Source organism: Echinops telfairi, unplaced genomic scaffold (assembly GCF_000313985.2).
Source record: "Echinops telfairi isolate 266 unplaced genomic scaffold, ASM31398v2 ScPeMD7_3533;HRSCAF=4204_0, whole genome shotgun sequence".
Lineage (NCBI taxonomy): Eukaryota > Metazoa > Chordata > Mammalia > Afrosoricida > Tenrecidae > Echinops > Echinops telfairi.
In genome coordinates, this window is record NW_022107431.1 from 38,246,482 (window position 1) to 38,273,353 (window position 26,872).

A 26,872-nucleotide genomic window follows, 5' to 3' on the forward strand; every position below is an offset into this window, starting at 1 on the left:
AGTACTTGAGTGGAGGTCCAATATCCATCTGCTGCCTTAATACTAAATCTATAAATAGATGCACACAGATCTATTTCCCCACCATCCTATATAAATATATTTACATATGTACATCCCTATATTTAGACCTCTATAAATGCCTGTTGCCTCCTAGTTCCTTCCTTTATTTTCTTTTTCTTTCCTCTTGTCCCCCTATCATGCTCAGCCTTCGTTTGGGTTTCAGTAATTTCTCCCAGTTACATTGCCCTTGCTAAATCCCTACCAAGCCTCTCACACCCTCCTGGCCACTAGTTTTGGATCACTTGTTGCTCCATTGTCCCTGGGTTGGTCAACACCACCTCCTTACCCCCGCCTCCCCCTCTCCCACGTCCCCCGGAACCATCGGTCCCGTTGTTTTCCCTTCCAGACTGTTCAACCAGCCTATCTTTATCTAGATAGATCTGCAGAGGTAATATGCACCAAAAATCAAGGCATAGCAAGACAGTGAAAAAAGAGAACACAACGATGACACCAAAAATGAACACCAATGAGCCAGAAAAGAGTAAATTAATTTAAAAAACAGAAAAAGAAAAAAATAATAATTTAAAAAAGAAAGGAAAACCTGTAAATAGATCAAGGTCTGATTTTTGACCTCTAGGCATGTCCTCCAGTTGAGTCCGATGGGGTGCCACACCCTGGCCCAAAGTCTATCCTTTGCACTCCCTGGGAAGCTCCCTGCTCTGCTTCCCTCGTTGCTCTGCCACACGTCTTAAGTGTTTTGTCTCGGTGTTGTGGGGTCAGACCGGGCCAATCCCGACACTGAGTCTCCAGTGTTGTCCTCCATAGAGCCATGCGTCAGCGAGGGGCGTTGTGTCTCATAGTGGGATCAGCCATATGGTCTACTCTGTGCAATGGCTGTTCGGAGCAGGGATATCATCCTCCAGGCCTGGTGGGCCAGGATGTGCTCCACTCTCTTCCTCCCCATTCATTTGCTCCCATGTGATCTGATCAGACATGTCCCGCACCCCTAGCTGCAGCTTCAGCGCCATCCTCTAAAGTAAATTCTTCTGGGGAGAGGGACAGTTGTCCATGTAGCTGGTATTATTAGTAAATGTTTATAACAACTGATCCATTTAATCTGTAAAGTAGCTCTACAAAATATTATTTCTACTTTAAATACTTTAAAAAATAAATAAAAGATTCAAATTAAGAAATTTTCAAATAAAGTATGAGTAGCAACTTGTCACAGCACTATCTTATAAAACCAAAATCAAACCCAAAGTCATCAAGTTGATTCTGACTCAAAATGACTCTGTAGGACAGACCAGAACTTAGAACTATTGTGTGGGTTTCCGAAGCTGTAACTCTTTGCAGGAGCAGAAAACTTGTTTATCTTGCCCCCAAGGAATGGCTAGTGGAGCCAAATTGCTAACCTTGTTAGTTTGCAACCATAAGTGTAACAGATTACTCTGGCAGGGATTCTATTAATCTACTATACTGTATTGTCCATTACATGTATGCACACTGTTTATCAAAATAAAATAACAAAAACCAATATTCTAAGCCATTGTTTTATTCTTTAAGGCAAGAACATGACACGATATGGAAACTCCATCACAGAAGGGATCACTCATCCAGGGAGCAGGATAGCACCGATAAAGCACACAACATTGCTCTAGCTCTTTAATGCTTCCTGCCCCCACTATCATGGCCCCAGTTCAACCTCACAAACCCTCCTAGACTGGATTGTTTACATTGGTACACATAAGAGCTTTCAACACATGGAATTCAGGATAGAGAAACCCCTCAGAGACAGTAATGGGAGGAATGATTCCATATGGGTATGGGAAGGAGGGTGGGGGGACTGATAGCAATGATGGATGTATAATCCCCCTTGAAGGGGAGGAATAACATAACTGTGAGTGAAGGGATACATCAGATGGTGTAAGACATGAAATGTGTATATTTTATTAAGGGTTCACAAGGGTAGTAGGGTGGAGAAAGGAGGGAATAAAGAGGGGCCGATATTAAGGGGCTCAAGTAGAAAGAAAATGTTTTGAAACAAACTATTTATATGGCAGCATCTATACAAGTTTGCTTGATGTAATTGATTTGTGGATTGTTATATCTGTAAGAGGCCCCAATAAAAAGATCAATTAAAAAAAAGAACATAACATTATAGTCTCTGTACATTAAACAATTTTATGCAATCATGGTGCCAAATAAATGAGCTTGCAATTATTTTATTTTCTAATATCTTATTTGCCACTACCATCCCCAAGAGGTCTAATAATGAAGTACTATATTTTCAAATATCTCCTATACAATTAACAGTCTTCATTTTTTCCTTACAGATTTTATCCGTTACAGATACGCTTCACTTTGTGTAGTAAAGGCTTTTCCAAGTCTGCGCCTACTTTACAGACTGAAGGTAGTGTCCTCTGTCATAATAAGTACAGAATTTGGAAGAGAATGGGCCTCCACCAACCTACTAATTTCCATGAACTAATCTCTATTAGTGCCTATGAGAAGCAGGACCGGCTCGCCAACACAATGTATGCTATGCCTCCCTTCGCCCCCGAAGCCTCCGTGACCCCAAATCTAGGTGACACGGTCATCAACACTGCCATGTGGTATGTGGCATGCACTGAGTGTAAAATAACCACTGTGTCACAATTTGCCTACTGTCTGACAGAAAATGCCTACAGGAGATTCTCTGCAGCCGACAGCAATGAGGGGCACACCACCCCATGTGGGTGTCCTTTACTGCTTCTGTAATTCTGCTCACTCCACTCACCACAGCACTTGTGTTAACACACGTAGGCAGCGCTGTAAAGCTATGAAACAACAGACTGCTCTGTCTCGGATACTACGGAGTAGAACAGACGCCAGTGTTCCCAGTGAGTTGAATATTCTTTCCGTTGCTTCTTACAAGAAAATGTCCTGTGACACTTTTTCCAAGACTCAGGTACTTTTTACAATCTCTGATCCAACAAAGGGTATCTCCAACTCTGAAACTATACATTTTTTAAATATCATTTTAATGGGGGTTCTGACAGCTCTTATCGCATCCACTATATCCAGCACATTTGTACATATGTTGCCATCATCATTTTCAAAACATTTTCTTCTACTTGAGCCCTTGGTATCAGCTCATTTCCCCCTCTACCCCCACCCCCGATCCCCTGATGAAACTAGATTGCTAAACAGAGAGCTTGGGAGTCAATCTTATGGTCCTAAATGCAACTTTCAGATAAGTGATTTTTAAAGTTTAAAAATCTCACAAACAACAAAGAAAACCCTCATGTGGTCTATGTTTTCCCTGCATGTGGCCTGCACTCTAATTCCAGCCTAATTGAAAGAGAATCTACTAATTTGCCTTTCTTTTCCAATTTCCACTAGAATGCAAACTCAAAAGGAAGAAACTTTGTCCTCCTACGAACAGTGCATGCCATAAAATTCGTACTGGTTGGACAAATGGTCCAGTGTCTATCTAAGTCAATCACGTAAAGCTCAGCATATGCTCCCTAGCTTATAATGCTTATGTCCTAGTTTCTCAACGAAAACGTGTCCTCGAACGTCAAGCCTTTCCTGCCTTGTCTCTGTATGCTTACAGCAGTAACCGAGTGTGTGCAGCTCAGGACAATTCCACCATGAAAGAATGAAGAGGATCATTCATTCTGTCACCAGGCTAAGATGCATTCATTATTCAACAATTAGGATGGCAACTTCAGATCAATTGTGTAGAAGGAAAAGTGATCTCTATTTTTCCTATCTTTGCTCTCTTCCTTGTCTCTTGAAGCAGATACAGAGGTGAGACAAGTTAAACACTTGGAAAGTGTGGCAGGAAGAGTGGTTTCCCAGGCTTAAATTGCTTAAATAAACTGGGATTTTTGGAATCCATTTAGAATCTGGCAGTATGTCTAAATATTATTATTGAGAAGTTAAGAGTATTTGTATTCTTAAGTGCTAGAGTATTTCTTTCACACTATTAAAAGCTGTATTTCTAACTGCGCATTCTTCTATTGTACCTAACAAACTCTTTCGTCCTTTGAAATGTTAAGAAATTTCTGAAAGGTCAACTGCAAACCAAATTTTAGCTTGTGGAAGATGAAAGCAGAACTGGATAAGCATTTCCAAAACTACTAACTAGGCCTAATTTTCCATCACCGTTAATCCACAGCTCTGCTAAGTCTAATGACCAGCGACGTTTTTGAATGAAATGTTTTGAGAATATGGAGCCAAATAAATTGGAACCAATCTATAAAAAGGGAAGCACTGTTCCACAGCGAAATCTCCCACTTACCCTGTGATTTTATGTCCATAGTCACATACGGAAAACTCCCAAGGACAGCCATGACCTCTTCATACTTTTCATCTTCAAGGAAGTGCAGAAGATTGTGACGATCTGATTCTTTTAAGCTCACCAAATCCTGGATCGTTTTAATTTTGTACTGAATTTTTAAAAAGAGAGGGAAAATAAGCTTCTAATTCATAAAACTGCATATGAGGAAAAGTATCAGCATATTTTATAAAATAAAATTCAGTAAAATCAGCAACTCTTTAGGGCAATTTTGAGATTATAGGCACTTAAAATAGGCACAAAATTCCTTTATACTTTCATGACATAAGTAACCTTTCATAGTGCCTATGCCATTTATCCTTTTATTACTGTTATTACTGCTATCTTAATACTGTTAATATTGTTATTATATATACTTTCTGTTATTATGGGACACATTTGTAATGTCTACATGGTGTCACCTGGGTGACTCTATTGCGGGTTAGAAAGGTCCATCTAGTGTTCAGCGTTGGATTCTCCCCAGAGTTACAGGTCTCCTGCCGTCACACGGCACCATCTCTGTGTACACCTGTCTCTGTCTCTCTCTCTCTCTCTCTTTAAAAAGAATTACTTTCTTCGGACAAACTCCCACTACAAGAACTGCTGAGTTAAGGAGTTACAGCAGTTATTTTTATCTTGAGGAACAATGCTACCTTGTTTTCCCAGACTATCAACTATCAAGCCTTTCAACTTCTAACCCCTAAAACCACAAATATATTTGCCAAGATCAGCACACACTCTGATCCTTTTACCTTCTTACTCCCAAGACAAAAATCGAAGGAGTCTTACAGATGTTATAAAACCTTTCACTCCCTGAACCATGCTGGTTGTCCTCAACTCTGCCTTTCCTAGATTTCATGATGCAATCACAATCACTCAGATACACGTCTTCCTCTTTCTCAAGTATTAAACGCTGCTCCCAGGTGTCAAAAGTCACTTTCTTCTCCTTTGCTGCACGTGCTCTCACTTCAAAACTAAAAAATCACCCATTCTACAAAGACTAGGTTAGACAGTACGTCATCATTCTTAATTTGTTGTTTTGCTTGGTTTTGTTTACTGTACATTTTTATTTTTATTTGGAATGGTGGTTAAATTTTAATCGAATGCTTATTTGACACTGACAGTCTCTTATTTAACCTAGAACAATCGTATTAACAGTTTTCTTTTAAAATAGAATCTTTTTTTTATCTGCTGAAATTAGTACCAGAGTAGACTAATTTTACTCTAATGCTTAATCTTTATGTAGGATTTCACCATCAATACAGAATGATTTGTCCTAGAAAATGTTTTCTCCAGTGTTCCAAAGGCGTGCTATATGATTTTTCTTCTGAAAGTAAAGAAGTGAGGTACTTTCTGTTGTTCTGTTCTAGAAAATTTATGTCCTCAGAAGGGCATCTCGGAGATTTGATTCTTGATAATTATTTCATTATCTTCTTCAATTAATAAATGTTGCCAATTTTCAACTTCATAATATTATACAAAGAGGTGCACAAAGGGAACTGGAAAAAAGCTCTGCTGGGCAAAACTTTCATAGAATGCATTTTTCCTGCCAGCAGAGCATTGAGGTAGTGTACCCAGGTGTGACCTGGAAAGGTTCTCTCTGATCACAGTGAACTTTTTTGTAAAAGCATTCACTAGAACCTCGTTTTATGTGATGACCACTTTAAGAGAACAGCATGCAGCTGTAAAATTTTGTTTCCTGCTTGGGAAAAATGCCACAGAAACTGTTGTGATGTTCAACACAGCTTACAAGAACAGGGCTATGGGGAAAAAACTCAAATATACAAGTGGTTTTCTCATTTTTAAAAAGGTGCAATGTCAATGGAAGACAAACTTCCTTCTGGACAACCATCAACTTCCCAAACGCATTTGTTCCATCAAGTCCAACTGTTAATCAGCTTCCTATTTCGAGCAGCAGTTCTCAACCTGCGGGTCGTGACCCTTTCACAGGGGTCGCCTGATTCTAACAGCAGCAAAATTATAGTGATGAAGTAGCAACGAAAATAATTTTATGGTTGGGGGGGTTGGTCACAACATGAGGAACTGTATTAAAGGGTCGCAGCTTTAGAAAGGTTGAGAAACATTGATTTAGAGGTTCTGCAAAGATAACAGTGTGGGACAAAAAAGGTCCAATTTGTGGCAGATGGAGGACTGGTTTTGCCACCACAAGGCACCTGCTCACGTAGCCATCTCAGTGTACCAGTTTTTGGCAAAAAAACAACAAACAGCATGCCTCCCTTGCCCCAACACCTGACCTCATTCCTTGCAACTTCTTTTTGTTTCTGCGAAGCAGAGGGGCATGAAAGGAGAGAATATTGATAAAATAGAAAAGGTGAAGAAAAAAAATGAAGGAGGTGCTGTCAGCTATCCAAACAGATGAGTCTGAAAAATGTTTCTAAGGATGGAATAGCAGATTTGACAAAAGTTTTAAGTGTAAAGCGTACTTTGAAGGTGATAAGGTTGTCTTGTAAAAAAAAATTAAATACATAGCTTTTGGGGGGGCGAAAAAATTCCGGGGGTTTTTTGGGTACACCTCATATATCAATTTTCCTGTTCTAAGACATTCACTTTTCCAGAATTAGAACTGTATAAAACATTATATATTTGTAAAATCAACTTCTGTTTTAACTTTTAATTTTATCATTTGTTCTTAATTACATAAACCAAAGATTTATCTCCTTTAGAATTGAAAAACACCTCTTAAATTTAATTCTTAATGAAAATGTTTGCTTTTTACCCAGTCTAAATAGTTTATTCTTCACTATTTCCTTACTACGTTTTGCTAACTAAAAATAGTTAAATGAACAGTACCATTTTTTCAATTTTAATAAGAACCTTCGGCATGAATTCACCTCCAAGTGCAGTTATATACTCTCAAGGTTTTACAATGCAACATTCTCATTTTTATTGCTTTCTAAATATTATAGTAATGCTCACCTTGGCTGGATGGTTACTTGGGAGAAAGTTCTCTAATTTCCAAGTGTTTAGTGCTAATTATTTAATTTTTAATTTTCACTTGGATTAGATAAAGCATGTGGAATTCCTATTTTTCAATTTTTAATTATTGCCTACCATGAGTACATTTACAAGGGTGACGCAATTGCTTGAAAGGAGAGAGTATTGTGATAAAAAATGTCTAATACACATTTATTCATTCTACCTTATAATATCAAACTCAATGTCTATCTTCTGTCCACCTGAGTATATTTAAGATCGATCATACTTGCCGTTTCACTCAATCTTTCCTATACTACCTCAAGCATTTCATTCATACATCGTTTTGGCTATCTTTAAGGTTCATTACCAGGTCTTCGCTATTGATCATGTTTTAGACGTCAGAATTACCTTTACCTAATCTACTTATTAATTGAATGTTTCATTTTTTAAACTCATACTCAACCAATAAACCTTTATCCTGTCTTTAAGGCAAGAATGAAATAACGAAAAGTGCACAGTGCAATTTTCACTTAGTGCACGTTTTGGGTAACATTTGATAAAATCACATAAGGAACACAGCATTAATTGTTTACATCCATTGACTCTCTAACTACTAAAGTACAGCTATGTTATCAAGAATTTTCCATTTCAATGGAAAGCACCAGAGAGCACTTTAGAATGTTTAAGATATTTTCAATCTAAGAATTCTTAATAACCATTTCTAAGCAGCTCATGCTATCTTTATTACTTGACAAAAAAACTGCTAAAAATAAACATTAAAGTAGCAAAGAGATACCTTTTTATGGTTAGAAACCCGTCTAAGATTGTCCTCTTCAATGTGAGGGAGTTGCAGAAGGGGAGACTTGAACTGCTGAAGGCCTTGAACAGCCATCTGAGAAAGCTTCATGCAGTTTTCTAAGGATGCCAAAGTTGGAGCACGAAACTCCCTTTCTTAGAAATAGGAAAAAAAGAAAAAACAGAGCTGGGCTTTTTACATGCTCAGGAGTATACAATTTGTCACAAAAACCACGATTCATGCTAATATTCTTAACAGCTCTAACTTTTAAAATCAGTGTTGATTTTCCTTTGAAAATTACTAGATAAGATACTAGAAATGTGCACACTATGCAGTAACAATGATTTAATAGAATAATTACTTGTATCACTTCCAGTAACAGTAAATCACCAGGAGTCATCCTAAAAACTAAACCTCAGCAAAGTAACTGCCACCCAGTCAATTCTGAGTCAGACTGATGCTAGAGGACTGGGTAGAACTGCCTCTGCTAATTTCAGAGATTAACGTTTTAGAGGAATAGAAAGCCTCAACTTTCTCCTGCGGAATGACTGGTAGTTTCAAACTGCTGACTCGCCCCATGCATAACTCACTACACCACCAGGGCCTTCCTTAGGAACCCTCCAGTACAGAGAATAGACAGCCACCGTCCAGAACAATGAATCACCGCCTCCTTTATAAGGGTCTCCCTGTTCCGTTATGGACCACAATCCCCTTTCTTGCCCTTTCATTAAAAAAAAAAAAAAAGGCACTATTACAGCAGTTAAAAGAATTAGTTCAAACTCACTGTTATAAAACAGAATAACCTAACTTCAAAAATATTCAGAGGAAGAAAAGGGATGCTTAAAATCTCTACCAAGTAAACAACTAAAAATGAAATTCAAAAATGCAGGAACTTCACAGAAGAAAAAATACTGGAAAGAATCTGTAAAACCATAAGCAGTAATACAAAGAGTTGATAGGATTGATAGATGAATTTCAGGAAGTATACCCCAAATTTTAAAGCTTTAAAACCCAATCTGCATATTTTGCAAGAAAAAATACATAATAACATTTCCTAACCTTCACGGCTCCGGGCCATAATTATTAGTTGGCAGATTACATTCACCATTTCTTGAAGGAGAGCAGGACACTTTTTCAGCATAAATTGCTGATCTGCAAAATAACGAAAAAGTCTGAAACAAATCATTCCGCTTTTATAATTAAAGTATCTTTATCAATTTAACAAAAGACCACAACATTCACAGATTGAATGGAAGAGTTTCTCCTCAGCATTGTTAACTCAAAAGCCAGTCAGAAAACTCTAGAACAGATTTGATGATTGAAAGGTAATTTTCAGTCCTATGGTTTGGGGCTTCAATATAGCTCAATTCCCAGTATTTTCTAGAACAGTCTTAACTATGATTAAGAACATTTATAACTTTATTCTTAGAAAGGGAGAACAGAAGAACTGCAAATTCCCAAAGAATCCAGAACTTCAGAGCCATGGGGGCCGGATGAGCCTCCAAAACGATTCTCATAAAAGAATCTTGAAACCTATGTCAGGCCTATCTCCTAAATTATTCTGAACACCATGTAAGAATGGAGTTTAACTAGTAAAGAACGTCTTTGTAGACAGACACTGTGTTGTTTTAGAAACTATCTATATGGGATCAAACAAGTTGTAAATAACAACTTGAAAGATTACAGAGGAAATTTAGTGAGCTTATGTGAATAGATGAGAAAATACAGAAAAGGAGGGTGGGAAGGGCCATGCAACTTAAAGAATACAAGTAACGTCAACGAATTGCATGGGTAGAAATTGTTGAATTGCTGTTATGTTCTGCTGTGCATACACTAAAAAACAAAGTTTTTTTTAAAAAAGAATTTTCTTGTGGGCAGTTAGGTTTCTGTAATTATAACGAAGGATAGCTCCAAAGCCTAAAACTGAGAACAGTAATGTCATTAATGTCAATAATGAACATTAATGTCAATTAAATGCCAAGAGAGAGAAGTACTACTTTCACTAATACTACACAGAGCAACTCTTCTAAGATCATTCACCATTCTTAAAGTCAAAAACAGCTGTTTCCACCACACACCACTGGCTAAAATGGAGATGGGTGTTTATCTATACAGAACACTTGCAATAAAATTATTGGTTAATTGTTGACTTATAAGTGGGGAGGTGGAGTGGGAGATTTCATTTCACAAGGAAGACTTATTCCCTAGGATAACCACATTCTTCTCAAATTTCAACTAAAATAATGCAGGTGAAGAGAAACTAACACAAATTGATGACATCTTTAGAAATATTACTGTTCTAATTTACTGCTGTTCATTTAAAACAGAATGATTCCGCCATCCATTGTTCACAGTGGGTGGTGGTGGAAGAACACTGAGATCAACGTAGTAAAACCATTTTTTAAACAACTTGTCATTAGGAATTTTTGTATAATCTTCAATCAACTAAACAGTTCCCATATAGAACATTCTGTCACCTTGAATTCTTAAATTTTAACATTTGCCTAAACATCTGACTTACTTAGACCTTCAAACTGTGAACTAATTATGTAGCATATAGATTTCTTTTTAAAAGGTCCTTAAGCAATTAAGTATTTGATTGCGCCAAAAAGAAAAGCTACAAAAACACGGTAGTATGAGATCTACTTAAGTTCACTGTGCTGGTCCCATTAAAACCCTGTAGATAGTAGAATCACAAATACCTTCTTCAAGTGTCTCAGGAATTTTCATTCTAGCAAGGTGAGACAGTAAAAGAACTCTGGCCTTCAAGCTGTATGGGCAGGTAAGTGGAGGCTCATTCTTCTTTAAGTTAATGCTGCCAATTTCTCTGATTAGCTAAAGTAAATAAAATAATTATTCAAATATATATACTTAACAAAACATTAGCTTTAGCATTTAAGTGCTCACCATGGAATTTGGGAGATTGGCCTAACCTGTGGTATTAGAATATTATCTGTTGGCCTGCTTGTGGCATCTTTATTATACTGAGGATCAAATTCAGAGGCTCCAGCCAAAACCATGAGTAGACCTATGAAAACACAAGAAATCTGAAGGTAAATAGATTTACTCATCTATTCATTTACAAATTTCTAAAAATTGAATTTCTAATATATTTTAAAAGTACATATCGATTACATATAAATAACTCAATCTGACTAAAATCACAGTCACCTAAATTTACTTACGTTTCATGTCCATATTCCGGGTTTTATAAACAAAGTATGTATAAATCTGTGTTGTGCGTATTAGAATCTGGTCTCCACTGTAACGTATTGAGCGATACCACCAAGAGCCCTAAAATGCAAAATTAAACAAGAGTAACACCTGAACACTAAAATGGATTTGAAGCTTGATTCAAAATGTTTAGTCATATTTTCTAATAATTCATAAAATAAAAGGTCAAGCTTTAAAATGTCACTTGGTTACATATTTCAAATTATTTTCTTCTAGCTTTATTTATATGAATACTTACAAATCTCTAAAACTGTGCATATTAGAATCTGTCAATGGGTCACAGCCTGATGACCCTTATGGGCATGGCCTTCTCATAAAGAGGGTCCTGGGAACCAACCCTTTTCTCTTTGCCTTCACCTTCATGCTGGCAGGCCCTGATTGCCACCAGAGCCCTGTAATGAACTGCGCCATTGGTTCTACACAACTTGGTACCCACCAGCCTGTGATCATCCCACATTCTGCATCACTGCTTATGACTGTGAGTCTGAAGAGGGACTTATGGACTAGTATCAGACTTATGAAATTGAATTGGACTAGATGAGGATGCTTTCTTGATACATTAATTAATTCTTGATATAAAGCTTTCTTACACATGGGAGTCACTGGATTTGCTTCTCTAGTCAACCCAGCTTAACACAGAAGCTTTTAATATTGTAAAGTGAAGCTTATACATATTTTTTTTCAATTCTTTCAATTTGAGAAATTCTGAATATGTTCTCCCTTTGGTTTTCTAACTGCAGGTCTTTTGCACATTTCACTACATAGTTTACTTTATATTCTCAAGCCCCCTCTTGAAATCTATTCAGCTCTTTCTGCTCACTGTCTCTTCCATTCACTTGAGCTTTTCTACATTCAAGAGCAACCTTCAGAGTCCCATCTGGCACTCATTTTGGTCTTGTTTCCTTATTTTTTAATGATGCTTTGCTTTCTTCATGCCTAATGCCCTTGATGTCATCCCACGATACATCTGTTCTATGGTAATCAGTGTTCAATGCATCAACTCTATTCTTTAGTCTCAGGTGGCATACTCAGGTTACAGTTTGTCCCCTCCTCGAGGGTCAAAATTTTCCAGTTTTAATTTTCATCAGTTCTACCTTGAACTTGCACATGAGCAACCGATTCTGTTCTGCAGTTGGCTCCTGGAGTTGATGACTGATGACACTGAGCATCGTCATCATCTCTTTCCACAGATGTAGTTGATTCGATTCCTATGTATTTGCATCAGTGAAGTATACATATATGTAGTCTAGGTTGGTATTTCTAAGGAGTAAGTTATTAGTCTTGCAAAATTCTGGCCACCAATCTCTACAGTCATTTCTATCACTGAAGCCTTATTTCTCATGGCAATGGCTTTGGTTTGGGGTTTCTAACTTTCACTTTCGAAATACCACTGATTACCAGTGCATCTTGATAAGGTGCTGGATCAATTTCACTCAGAAGATGAGAAAAACCTTAAATTTCCTCATCTTTTGAATTAATGGTTGGTGTGTAAATTTGAATGACAGTCACATTAACTGCTTTTCCCTAGAGGCACATAGATATTTTTAATCACCGACAATAATATACTTCAGAACGGATAATGAAAGGTTCCTTTTGACAGTGAACACAACACCATTCCTCTTCAATATGTCACTCCTAACACAATAAACTATATGGTTTTACCTGATACAAAGTGGCCACTAACACTCCATTTCAGCTTATTAATGCCTAGGATATGCATATGCAAGTGTTGCTTTCATTTTTGAAAACTACAATTTTTCTTGATTAATACGTCACATTCTACATTCTAGCAATTAATGGATGTTTGCATCTGCTCCTTTTCATTGTACGTAATGCCACATCAATAAATAACAACTTGAAAGCTTATTCCATTCATGTCATTGAGGTCTACTTTAACTTGGAGGGAGCTCTTCTTCAGATTATTTTGTGTGCTTTCTAATCCAAGGGTCTTAACCTCTAACATTATACATAATGTTTTAGTGCTGCTACACATTAAAAAAATTAACATAATGTTCCCCTGCTACAGAGAATGTTTCCACTGGCCATTTTTCTAGAAAGAGATCACCTGCTTCTAGTCTGGAACCTCTCCTAAAACTGGCCCACCATGAATGACCTTGCAGTCACTTGAAGTAACAGTGACATAGTTTCCAGCTGAACACTTCACATGGATTATATTCTATGCAAGTTAGCAATTTACAGTCTAGTGCAAATTATGCTCTTGGGGAACTCCAAAACACACCAATAATTCCCTTTCCAAAAGTGTCAATAAAAGGAGCTAGCACTTACCACAACAACTGGAAGGATAACCATAAATGCCAATCCATAAACAAGTAACACCTAGAAATGAAAAGAAAATAAGTATGGTCTTCATCAGAGAATTTATAACAGCATTTATGAAGACTTATTTTAAGGCTTACAATACAGTAAGCAGTACTCTTCATGTTTAATTATAAGGAAGGTCCTGTCAGTAGTCTCTCTTTTGGAGACAAGGAACATAGAGGTTATATAACTTGTCCCAGGGTCAAGTAGCTAGCAAAGTGGTGGATCCAGAATTTGAACCCATGCAGTGCAATCCTAAAATCTATGCTCTGACCCATTATAATAAACTATTTTTTAATTTGCTACTTCCAACCTTCTATCTATAACCCCAGCAAAACACGGTTTATAAATTAAATCATCTTCCAGTCAGGTCCAATCATACCTGCAGGTAGTCCCCCTGCTCCTACTCCCATCTCCCCCCCTCCCCACTGCCCCTAAATTCCATTGCCATTCAATGGATTCCAACTCAGAACAACCTCATAGGGGAGACTAGAACTGACCCATAGGGTTTCTGAGACTGCAAACCTTTACAGAACAGACTGCCTCTTCTTTCTCCTGTGAAATGGCTGGTAGATTTGATCTTCCAACAGATAGAAGCCAGTGCTTAACAAACCACTGGGATATCAGGGGTCCTGGCAAGTAATCAGTGCCTTCAAATTAAATGATAAGAAGCCCTTGGCTAAAATGGCTCCTTTGCCTAAATACCAAGGAGCCACTTAGTAAGATTCTGTTTGCTAGTAACCTGTCTGGTGAGCTGATTTTTCTCCTACCACTTCACTCCACTCTGATAGTTACCTTTCTCTTATTTCCTTATTACTCTCACCAAATAACCCTTAACATGATACACATGCTTATATGAAGAAACTATATACTCCTGAAGATAATAAAATTTAACCTGTTAAAAAAATAAGATTTAATAGCCAATTTCCAAACAAATTACAATGAGACTGTGGGATCATTTTTCTTAATTGCCTCAGAGATAGCTTTTAATTATTCTCAATCAAATGAAGCAGGAAGTCACTATTCCTGAACTGTAAAGGTTTAAGATCAATCTTGGTGTTTTAAAGTGGCAAGCACCTATACCTGATTGAGGTCTGCTATCCTAGAACCAATGGAAGCACCACAAGGAATATATACTAGTAAGCTGCCAGACATCGAGATTCAGTTAGCCTGGGTAAGGTAAAGGAAAGATTAGTAGTTTTCCAAAAGAGTACACCAAGGGTAGGGTCCAATCGGGCCCAAAAGAAGAGACCATGTTCAAAGAGAGAAATTATTGTTTTAAAATTATTTTTAGAACACACTGCCCCAAACCCGCAGCCTTATAATAGAAACCAATTTGTTCTCCGTTATATAAAAACTGTCTTCACAGTTTAAACCAGAAAACAAAACTGTAAAAGCCACTCTACATATTCTGAGTAAGCAAAGGTTATAGGTGATTTTTTGTTTAAAATATTCCTGTGTATTTAACAAATTTTCTTCAAGAAGCATTAAATTTTAAAATAACATACCATTATCTATTTGAAATACCAAGATACCACACATAACAAAAATTGTATCAAGTACACTGTGTTTTATTTAAAGACACCCACCAAAATTGAATTTTTCTGGTCAACTATCCAAGCTGGCAGGGCAATTCCAAAACTTGTAGCTGAAATAGAAAGAATATAATATTTCTAAATAAGCTATTTTCAGTTTTACCAATATTGATAAACTAAAATTTTACTCCAACAAAAAAACCTTTGAGAAGGACTACTGTACGTATTTTCCCAGAACACAAAAGTTAAAAATATGACTTATTACCTGAAACATCAAGTTAAAAGCCCAGGTGGTGTAGTGGACTACGCATGCGTTTGCTAACCATGAAGTCACTCCCACCTAACGATCAGCCACTGCACAGGAAAAAGATGGGGCTTTCCACTACTACAAAGTCACAGGCTTGGAAATCCCCAGGGGCAGTTCCATTATACCCTATAGCAGTGGTTGTCAACCGGTCGTTACGACCCCTTTGGGGGTTAAACGATTCTTTCACAGGGGCTGCCCGATACATAACAGAAGCAAAATTACAGTGATGAATTAGCAACAAAAATAATTTTATGGTTGGGGAGGTCACAACATGAGAACTGTATTAAAGGGTTGCGGCATTAGGAAGGTTGAGAACCACTGCCCCATAGGGTAACTGGGAATCTGAATCAATGGAAGTGAGGTTCTTTGTGAGTTCCTTTTTCTTATAACACTTGAAAACTCTTTTACAGGTCCTGAATTTATATAAACACTATACATATATGCCAAAAAAATTTAACTCACTTAGGAAAGAGAGCTTCACTCAATTTCTATCAATCACAAACTAGAAATGAATAGTAATAGTGACTACTCATCTCTTTTAATCAATCTTCGTTGTTATCTTTCAGTTTAAAATGAAAGTTAAAGTGAACCCAATTTGAGTATCTGTTGAACATGGTTGTAATTGTCCTAAACATGAATGAAAAAAATAAAATATACCCCTTTTAATCTAATTAACATTGTCATTAACATAACCTAATCAATATAACTTTTTAATCGCTAACACACCTTGAGGTCCATCTGGATTCCCAAATTCTTCCCAATTTTTCCGGGATTCTTCATCAGTTAAACTAGCAGCAAAAGAAAAAAGTTTCAAAATTAAAAAGATATATCTGAAAAATAAGTACTTTACACATAAAAATTCACTAACTAGGGAGCACATTCCTAAAAGATACTAATGTCAAGGAACCAAGAAAAGCCTCTGATGAGGACAGCATGGAGGAGTAGGTAGTGTGCTGTATGGAGCAGGAAAGGCATGACATGCTGCATTCAAAGGAAATGTTAACTACTGGGCCTTAATACAAAGTCCTGTGTGACCCATGTGTACTCAAGTTTAGTCAGTTCCAGCCAGAAGATGAAGCTTTACCTGAGACTACATTTTCTGAGAAAGCAAATAGGGAGTATAACAACAACAACAAATCACTGACATGAAATCAATTCTTGATGTGACATCCTGTAGGACAGAGTAGAACTGCCCCCTTTAGGTTTACGAAACTGTTTAAGTCTTTACAGGAGCAGCCAGCCTCATCATTCTCTCATGAAGTGGTTGATGAGCTCAAACAGCTGACTTTGTAGTTAGCAGGCCAACACATAGCCTACTATACCACCAGGGATCCTTAAGGAGCAGTATAGGTCATTTCCTTATACCCACATTTTCTTCAATGACTACATACTGTCCTTTAATCATGATTTTTTAAAATATATGAACTAAATAAACAATGGTGGCTCTATCCAATATAATGGCACCGCATTCTCAAGGAACAAATGAATACCTATAAAGAACTCCTCCGGCAGAACGTGTCATTTGTATTTGTGCAGAGATCTAATTTTCTGTAAGCCAATTGCCAACAAGGCTAAGAAAATGCCTGCTAAAGGGACTGCGCTTCCTAATTCGGGCAATATGAAAGGGACAGAGTGATTTTTAAACATCTAAATATAAATGAGACCTAAGCGATGGCTCAAGGAATAGAATCAGAAAGGTCTTACCCCAGGCCCCAGAGCAGAGGTTAAAGAACATCAGAAGAAAATGCAATTCCTTCCCGAACTGTACAACGTAATTAAGGAGACAGGGCAGACACACACGGCCGATAATATAATAAGGAATGCATTCTTATAGACCAATTGGCAAAGGATTATGTCCAAATCGAGTTTTAACCATTATTTCTATTTCCCAGAATGTAAGGACTTTAAGTTGATAAGTATTTTCTACTCAACTAAGCCCCAAGCTGAGAGGAACAATGCAAGAATGCCTTTATACAACAACAAACAGTATACTCATCAATGTATCAATTTAGTCCTTCCTAAGAACAGTTGTCTTGGCAGCTTTAGTCCTTATTTGCCTATAATTTTATTTCCACTATTTGACCTAAGAACCCAGTAAAATACAGGCACCAATGAATAGTAGTAGGCCATACAAAAACTGAAAATGAAGAATAATTATTCTACGACTCTTCTCCTAGTAAGAAGAGTAGTTACTAACAAGAAATGGCTAGTAAAGCCTGGTGCTAAGATTTCTTTTCTTCTACGGGAGGCACAGGAGCCCTGGTTACCTGGTAGGCTGCAAACCTTAAGGTCAGCAGTGAGAACCCACCAGCTGCTTGGCAGGGAAAAAGAGAAACTGGCTGCTGCCATAATGATGACAACTGCGGGAATGGTGGGAGCCACCCTACTCTGTCACAGGGTGGCTGTGAGCTGGCAATAACTCAGTAGTTGTTATGAGACAGTTCTTGAAATACATGCCCCGATTTTCATGTTCATCCAACCCAAAGTTTCAGCTACTACTTCTCTCAATACCGTTTTCTAATCTAATTGTTATCATAAAAATAATGATTGCTGCCCCTTACAGACTTTCGGATGACAATACAGCAAACATCCCATACAGTGCCCTCACAACTCACATTAGAGAACACTACTGATTCTGCGGTGCACACATGCACACTCACAGTTCCACGAACTCATTCATTAAATCAGCATGGATAATGCCTGACAGGCAACCATGCTGGATATACTCAGTCAAATTAAAAGAATCCACTTTTTTCAAAGTCAATATGAGACGAATCACTGATTCCTTTGCCATGACACCTGGCTAACAATACTGAACATTTGTTCAAAGATTCTATGTAAATGAATATTGATCAAAAGGGTGGAAATACAGAATAGACTCTCAAATTCACATGGAATCCCTAATTTCGGAAGTTACAGATGGATAACTCCTGAAAACACTGCTCTGGGTTAATATTTAAATATTAAACTAAATACATCCCATGAAATTTTCTTCAAAGAAAACAATAATTAAGCTTACCTAGTAAAGAATGCACAGTGCTCTGGTAGTATTGTTGGGTAAGCATTAGACCACTACCTGCAAGGGTCGGCATTTCAAACCCATGCGCCACTCCCCTGGAGAAAAATGAGGCTGTTTGCTCCCATAAAGATTTACAGGCTCAGAAACCCTACATAGATAGTGCTGCTATGAGTTGTAACCAGGTTTGGGGTAGTAAAAAATGTCTAGTCATAAGCACTATGCCCTTTGAAAAAAATCTATCTACGTGGGGCCAAACTGACAAGAGAAATGACAAGATGAGGATGAAGCTAGAGGTGGCGGTGAACTGTCAGGAAATGTTATGGTACAGTTCTGAAAAGGAGGGTGAGAATGGTTGCACCACTCTAAGAAAGTAATCAATGCCACTGAATTGTAAATGACGAAACTTGGTCTATTTTCTGCTGAGTATATTCTCAACAGATAAAAGTAAATTATTTTTCAATATTATTTCAAAGCAATAAAAGTAAGTATGTGACCACAGCAAAAAGAATAAAGGTTGGATGCAAATATGACTGAGGGTACAGACCCGACTGAAAGGGCTTCCAAAAGTTCTCAGAAAAGTGGGATAATGTAATTTCCCCACAATCTTTGATGCCCCTTCATATATTGTGCTAGAGAGCACTTTGGTGAATAAAAACTAAATAACCACATACCCTATCATGCTTTGTTTGGGTTCAGATGATTAGAATGAAAACCATCTGATTCTTCAAACACTTACATAATGTGTTTACCCAAAAAAGGGAGAAGCAGCTTATTATCTATCACATGCTTACTATATGCAATGCGAGGAGCCCAGGTATTGTAAGGGGTTAGTCATTGAGCTAACCACGAGGTCAGCGGTTCAAACCTACCAGCCACTGCACTTATAGACTCGGAAACCCATAGCGGCAGTTCCAATGAGTCGGAATTGATTCAATGGCAGAGAGTACAGTATGTGTTGACACCTCAGAACAACCCACTAGGGTGGGTTTAGTAGTAACCTCATTTTCTACTAACCGTTATCCAAGGGGGCAAAGGAATGAAGTGTTTTATCCACACCTGTCTATTAAATGGGAGAGGATTCAAACCAGGTCTGTTAGATCCCAAAGCCATGTTCTTGACTACTACTCTATATTCTATTTCAAGAAACTTAAGAACCATAGGGCATCTCCAGAAAGTTTGGCTCTTAACTACTTGTAAAGATTTAAAGTGACTAGTAATGATTACATAGAAACACCCTCAAGTACATTCCCTACCTGCAAATACCCCCCAAAATGGCAAGGATATCTCCCAATTAACGTCATCCCAAGCCTGTGTCTTTCAAGGAAAGACAGCACTCTGCCTTTCCTCACATTCCACACAACCTCTACTCAAATATTGCCAAAGAATCAAATCACAGGGACAAATTCAGTCATTGGGAAAATATCAATTACATTTCGACTTAAGTAGTTAAAATATATGCCCAAAATTACAGTAGGAACTGGAGAAAGCAAAGATTGAAATATCACCTCTGCGAATAAGCCTATACAATGGCAGTCAAAAGGGTCTTCGGGACTCCTTCAGCACCAACATTTTAAATTTCCAACTACCTGAACTGATGAATTCAAAGATCTGCACACAAATGATTAACTTTACGGCAGAGATTTTGGTACTACCGGCAGCCTTAAAGGCACCAACAGCAGATGAAAATAGCACATATATACCATTATAATCCCAGAAGTAAATATAATTGGAGGGGGAAAAAACCAAGTTTAAAAGAGCAATTGATTTGTTACTTATTAGTGCTTCAGTATAATACCATCCCTAAAACTTAAAGTACTTAAAAGCAATGTAGTTTTAGCATAATATGTAAAAAATCTAAGACCAATGATGCAATAATATTTTTAAGCTCAATTACTGCTAAGTTTCCAAACATAATTCTATTCCCTGACTTTTGAAGAGTCATATATTTGGTTGCTAACAAAAAGGGTGGCAATTTGAGCCCACACAAAGGTACCTGAGCAGAAAGGCCTGGCAGTCTACTTCTGAAAAATCAGCCAATGAAAACCCTCTGCTGCACAGTTCTTACATAAAGGCTCCATGAATCAAAACTGGTGACTGGTTTCACATCTTATTGAGACTATTAAACTCTATGAGCCCTCATTCTTAGGGGGGAAAATGTACATGTACAATTACACATAAATTCTCTATACAATCCAGGGTTCTCAGATTATAATCTCTGACCTAGAGAATGTCTTTACTATATTTTATGAGTGACTGTGTAAAGGCTGTGTAAAATTCACATAATAATGTGTAGGAACATATCAAAATAGACCCTTTCTAAAAATTAACACATCACATAAGGTAGTCTAGAGACAAATGACTCTCCCATGTTATCACTATCTGTCCCCAACCAAGAGCTTCAGAGTCCAAAGCCTTTATTAGGGCTGTCGTCAGATAATTCCCTTTCCCTGCCCCCACAGCCTGGTTGAATGCAGGTGGGCCTCTCTGGCCTGACTGGCCTCCAACCAACAGAGTCATCTCAAAACTGCTCAGTTATGTAGTCTAGAGACTTTATCAAATACTTAAGATTACAAGAGAAATTTCAAGGTTTTGTGGTTTCTCTCTCAGGAACCATAGAAAAAGGCAAGAATCTTTGAGTAAAGTTAGTTTTAAACCCAAAGACAGTACTTCTCAAGCATTTATCAGTCATGTGCCAGTCAAATAGATTGTTATTATACTGGATTATCTTATTATTTGCGTGATGTTTCTAAATTATCCCATAAAATTATGTATCAAGTCTTCAAAAAACAGAAACTCTTGTGTATTTTATTCCTTAAATCAATAGAAGGCCTCTGTGGGAATGTAAATATCATGAGTCCTGGAGAAGTCCGCTAACTTTTACCTCTTGTAATAGTAAGACCCAAGGAATTCAAATTTCTTATACAGGTAGTATCCAAATTATGATGAGGTTCTGGTATAATAACTCCATTAGAAGTTGGTTCTGACATCAAGTCTAATATCTCATTTTTCACTATTATTGCCTTTTATTATTAGTATCTTTACAAATCGATTTTGGAGGGTTTGGGGGTTGGCGTGAGAATTATAACGAGCAAATTACATGCAGCAACACTTCAAAAAGTACTTATTACTATCAAGATACACACACACACACACACACACACACGAAAATAAATCCCAGTCATAAGGACAGTAACTTTTTTAAAAATCATTTTATTGGGGGCTCATACAACTCTTATCACAATCCATACAACATTCATTGTGTGTCAAGCACATTTGTACATGTATTGCCCTCATCATTCTCAAAACATTTGCTTTGTACTTGAGAAGGACGATCTTTTAATGCACACCAAGACTACCTGCGCTCTATATTTTGTTTCTTGAAGTGTGCACAAAACGTTCCTGAAAATTTATACATTCACAAATAAATTATTCACATACAATGTATATGTGAATAATATGTGAAAAATTTGTGGGAAAAGCCCCCTTTTATATATGTATCTTGACAATGAAATACTGTTTGCATTCCAAGACAAGAAACATATAATTTGCAAGTTCTGAAAAGACTTTTGTAGCATTTAAAAAGGAGGTCTTAAAACTTCATGGCATCACAACAAGTGTAAAATGAATAGATATAATCTAGCGTGAATTCTAAAGAGTTGAGACATTTTTAGGTATTTCAATTTTACTTTTCATTTTACCTAAAACTAAAAAATAAAACATCTTTAAATATGAGGGGGTACCCGCAAAATAACGGAGCTTCTATAGCACACATTTTTGCTGTTATGCAAACAATGAGTAACTCACTGAGTTAGTGCACCCAGTGGTGTCACCTGGGAAGGTTCTTTCTGGTCAGGTTGAATTTCTTCATAAAAGCAGTTTTGCTTGAACCTCTTTTTTTGTGATGACCGCTTTAGGAGAACAGTATGCAGCTGTGAAATTTTGTTTCCTGCTTGGAAAAAACGCTGCAGAAACTGCTCTGATGTTCAACACAGCTTACAAGGGCAGGGCTATGGGAAAAACAAGTGTACGAGTAGTTTTTCGTTTCAAAAAAAGGTGAAAAATCAACTGATGACAAACTTCATTCTGGACTTCCATCAACTTCCCAAATGGAAGGAAGAAAATGGTGACTTGTAGTGCATTTGGAGTTTGTTCCACCATGTCAGACTGCTAATCAAGCTTTCTATTCAGAGGCTCTGAAAAGATAGCGTAACACTGCACAATAAAAAAGGCCTGATTTATGGCACATGGGGGACTGGTGCTGTCACCACGACAACATACCTACTCATACAGCCATTTCAGTGCACCAGTTTTTGGCAAAAGGCAGCATGCCTCTCTTGCCCCGCCACCCCCCATCTGACTCACCTGACCTTGCTCCTTGAGACTTCTTTTTGTTTCTACGAATGAAGAGGGACATGAAAGGACAGCAATTTGATGAAGTAGAGAGGTGAAAAAAAGAAAGAGGAAGGTGCTGGCAGCCCTCCAAACCGATGAGTTCAAAAAAATGTTTCCAAGAATGGAATTGTATATTTGACAATGTATTAAGTGTAATGGAGAGTACTTTGAAGGTGATAAGGTTGTTTTGTAAAAAAAATTTAAATACATAGCTTTGAAAACAAAATTCAGGGTTTTTGGATACCCTCTTGTAATTTAAATGCCAACAAGCTACACAAATCATGAGAGAAATGAATCAAGCTTAACAAAAATCCTAGAAAGGAAAATAAAGTATAAGTATACCTTCTTCTCATCAGAATACAGTACTTAGAAAATGGTTCAATTAACCTATCACTTACTACTTAGTTTAACTAAGTTCACATGACAAAAGCCAACTTAAAATTGGGGTGTAATTAAATTATCACTACAGGGCTCCCAGGTAGTTCCATAAATGAAAGACTCAACATATGAAATAAGGATTTAATAAATGTATGTAACAACTACTTTTATTTCATTAAAATAGAAAACTATCTTTACCACTCATTTTTTTAAAAAAAAATATGTAATGGGTTCTATCATACTTACGCTGCATAAGCTTTTGCTATCCTCATGAACATAACTTCATCACCTCCTTTATCTGGATGATATTTAAGTGACAACAAACGATATTGTTTCTTAATTTCTGCTACTGTTGCCCCCTAAAAGGAAAAGCTTTGTCATAATGCAGTAAAGAAATAATCCATTCTTTTTTGAACTAACAACATGAATTACTCAGTAAATATTTTCAGAACTGAAATGTTTCATTCTGTATATTTTGTCTCATATTTAAAATATATTTTAAAGTAATTTATTAGCCAATTCTCCAGGACTCATACATCTTTTATGTTGCTTTCTTATGGCATAAAATTGCCCTGAAACCTTTTACTCTTAGAAAGTCTCTCTTTTGAACAAGATCACCACAGTAAGAAAAATTAGGTAACAAGCAAACCTCTTTTACAAAGCAGAAAACTAGAAGACAAACATACTCCTTCCTTTGTAATATGTCAATCTATGAATACTGAGCAGAGACTGAAAATAAAAGGATGGAATCTCGGAGGGAAAAAAATGGAGCCTGCTAAATTCTGCTTGACTACTAAAACGCTATGAAAACCCAGAAAAGACGGTTTCCAGAACTCATTTTATAATCTAAAAAGAAGCTAAGCGATCACATTATTCATTTCAGCTCTAAATTCTCTGATAGGCCTAAAAGACTAACTTTCTATTGGGACCCATCTAATAGGCAATGTCCAAGGTTATGCTGGATTTTTATGGCACCGACCTCCACATCAGTACTTTAGAAGACTCCAGATAGAACTTGACACATTGCCCAAGTGTCAGCCAACACAGGGCATGCAATTTCTATCACTCATCTAGTTAATATCTTCATCTCTCAAAATCCAGACTCTAACCCTACCATACCAAAATTCACGGATGCTTAAATAGCTTATAGACAATCGTATAGTATCTTTGAGGTGCTGTTCCGACCAGTTAATTGCATTCTTTTCTCAGCCAAATATTTTTGTCCCACAGTTGGCTGAATCCGAGATGCAAAACCTGCATATACCGAGAGTCAGCTGTATAAATGAAGGTGTCGGTTTTATTTTGCATCAAACCAGTTTTACTTATGGCTTTAAAAAATATGCTCACTTCTCATCTTCGAAAGTCTTCCATTTCAGCAGTTACAGACCAATCCCTAATAGAATAGTAATCAATAGCTCCAGCTTGAAAACTATATACACAAAAAAAACCTAATTTTCAAAAAGTTAGCTGATCAGAGTTGAATTTCTTTAGGCATGACTTTATTTCTTTTAGGATGTAGGCCTATAGTATTTTCAAGAAATCATTAAATCAATGTGCATTAATTAAAAAAATTACTTACAGGATCCAAATGTAATACTTCGTAAGGATTGTATTCTTGATATTCTCTGTCTGTTTTTGAAACTTTGTATGCAAGGAATAAAAACAATGCCCATCCTGCAAGCAGAACTATTTTCCTGTTTAGGAAAAAGTGAAGTATAAATTAGTACATCTGTAAGACTTCCTTTTAAAAGTCTACAAACAATAGGGCATAAAACAATCCAAGGCAGTTCCTTAACATGCAACTACTGATTTACAGACTCAAATCTTGCAAACTGTTACAGCAGGGACAGTTTTTTCCCCTTTGAATGTGTCAGAATCCTGTGAGTGCTCTGTGTATAACATATCCTCTCATTACTATTCGTAGAATTTTAAGTACAGAAGTTAATTAAAATAACTTACTTAGCGGACCCATTAAATCAGATCAAAGTGTTTAAATGCACAGTTTTCAATAAACCATTTACTGTAAAAAAAGAATTGATCTTTACCTAGTAATTCTACCTTTATTTAAACAAAACACAACAAAATCATGTTTTAGCCTTTAAAAGTTTGAACATAAGTCACATACATTTACTGAGGGCTCATAAACCATAATACATTCATAATAGGTTAAAAATGACATAAAACAGCACCTAATTTGAAAACACTAACTTCTTCTAGTATGTTCTATTTAGTAAAAATATTTAAGATTACCTGTGTTCTAGCAACTAACAATAAAAATAGAGAAATGTAATAAAAATCTACATTCTAAGTATTAACCAATTAAGTATTAAAAGCCTGAGAATAAATAAATAAACAAATGTATAAAATAATTTAGAAAATCAAAGCCTGGAGAAGTGCATACTCTTTTAACTATTAATACATCACTCTTCAAAAAACTTCTAAGGGAATTAGGAAGATCTAGGTGTAAAGGGTAAAAGAATAGTTACAAATATATGCAGGGGCTTCAAAAAAGCTTGTGGGAAGATTCTAGTTATCTTTTAATTCCTTTTTTCACAAATTTTTTTTAAACTCCATCATAAATAATGGAGAAGAAAAACAGCAAAGGAGTGAGGGACTCGGTTAATGTATTGTCTGTTGCAATGGTTAAAGCACTCAGCTACTAAGTAAAAAGTTAGAGGTTCAAATCCACCAGCTACTCCACAGGAGAACCACGAGACAGTACGGTTCCATAAAAAGACTACAGTTTTGAAAACCCTATGTGGCAGTTGTACCCTGTCCTAGAGGATCACTATGAGTAAGAAGCAATGCAAACACAACAGGTTTTTATTTTTTGTTTTGTTTGAGGTGGGGGCCAAATAATTAATTAATGGCCCCTCACTACAGTGAAATGCAATACACACATTTCTCACTTATCTTGTTACTCAATATTTCGCATTTACGGTAATAGTTTTAAAAGTCTGAGTATTTTGCATCTTAACAACATACATATGGCATTAACACGTCAAGGGAAGGAGAGTATTAGCTATGTGTTATGTGTCAGCTTGGCTAGGCCATGATTCTCAATAGTTTGGCACATTATAAAACATTTTCACATAATGCCAGTCAGTACATAATAGCATGAAACCTAACCATGTCGATAAGTGAACAGTGGGTGTTTTGTCACTAAAAATAGTATTTGTTGTGGAAGATTGTCCACCTTGTTATTACTGGCAGGTAAACCAAAAATAAGGTTTTCCAAAAAAAGGTTTAATAATAGTTAAAACAATTAGTTACTATCATTGTGTGATTAAAGAGTTTGCCCGTGGGAAGAGCTGGAAGAAATCATATTAAGCGAGGTAAGCCAAACGCAAAAGGACAGGTAGACAGGTGAGTCCCCTGAGGTAAGTACAGTCAGCACACCAGGAATAGAAGAATAAACACCTATCTCGCAATAAACGGGTGCAAGCATAGACAGTTGGAGGGAGGGCAGGCCACACCTAGGGAGGTACATGAGGGTCCAACATAAAGATGGGGAAGGGGGGCAAGTGGAGGGAGAAGCAGGGTGGGGAGACACTGAGTTGATGGCACAGGGGGAACAGGGCACTAACCAACCCAGGGGGAGAGTATTGGTTGTGTCCCCACAGAACTGGAACGT

General features: G+C 37.0%; 1 protein-coding gene across 1 annotated transcript in view; it reads right to left on the reverse strand.

The window, feature by feature from the left end:
* SEC63 (SEC63 homolog, protein translocation regulator) overlaps positions 1-26,872 on the reverse strand; it is a 54,304-nt gene that overhangs the window by 22,094 nt on the left and 5,338 nt on the right. The window contains exons 2-12 of the mRNA XM_004702168.2: positions 24,818-24,932; positions 23,485-23,597; positions 16,176-16,237; positions 15,197-15,255; positions 13,575-13,625; positions 11,240-11,348; positions 10,988-11,082; positions 10,757-10,889; positions 9,114-9,206; positions 8,055-8,209; positions 4,286-4,433 (exon numbers count right to left, since the gene is read on the reverse strand). Of these exons, the coding sequence (XP_004702225.2) occupies positions 4,286-4,433; positions 8,055-8,209; positions 9,114-9,206; positions 10,757-10,889; positions 10,988-11,082; positions 11,240-11,348; positions 13,575-13,625; positions 15,197-15,255; positions 16,176-16,237; positions 23,485-23,597; positions 24,818-24,932 (1,133 nt within the window). The remainder of the gene's footprint in view (positions 1-4,285; positions 4,434-8,054; positions 8,210-9,113; positions 9,207-10,756; positions 10,890-10,987; positions 11,083-11,239; positions 11,349-13,574; positions 13,626-15,196; positions 15,256-16,175; positions 16,238-23,484; positions 23,598-24,817; positions 24,933-26,872) is intronic.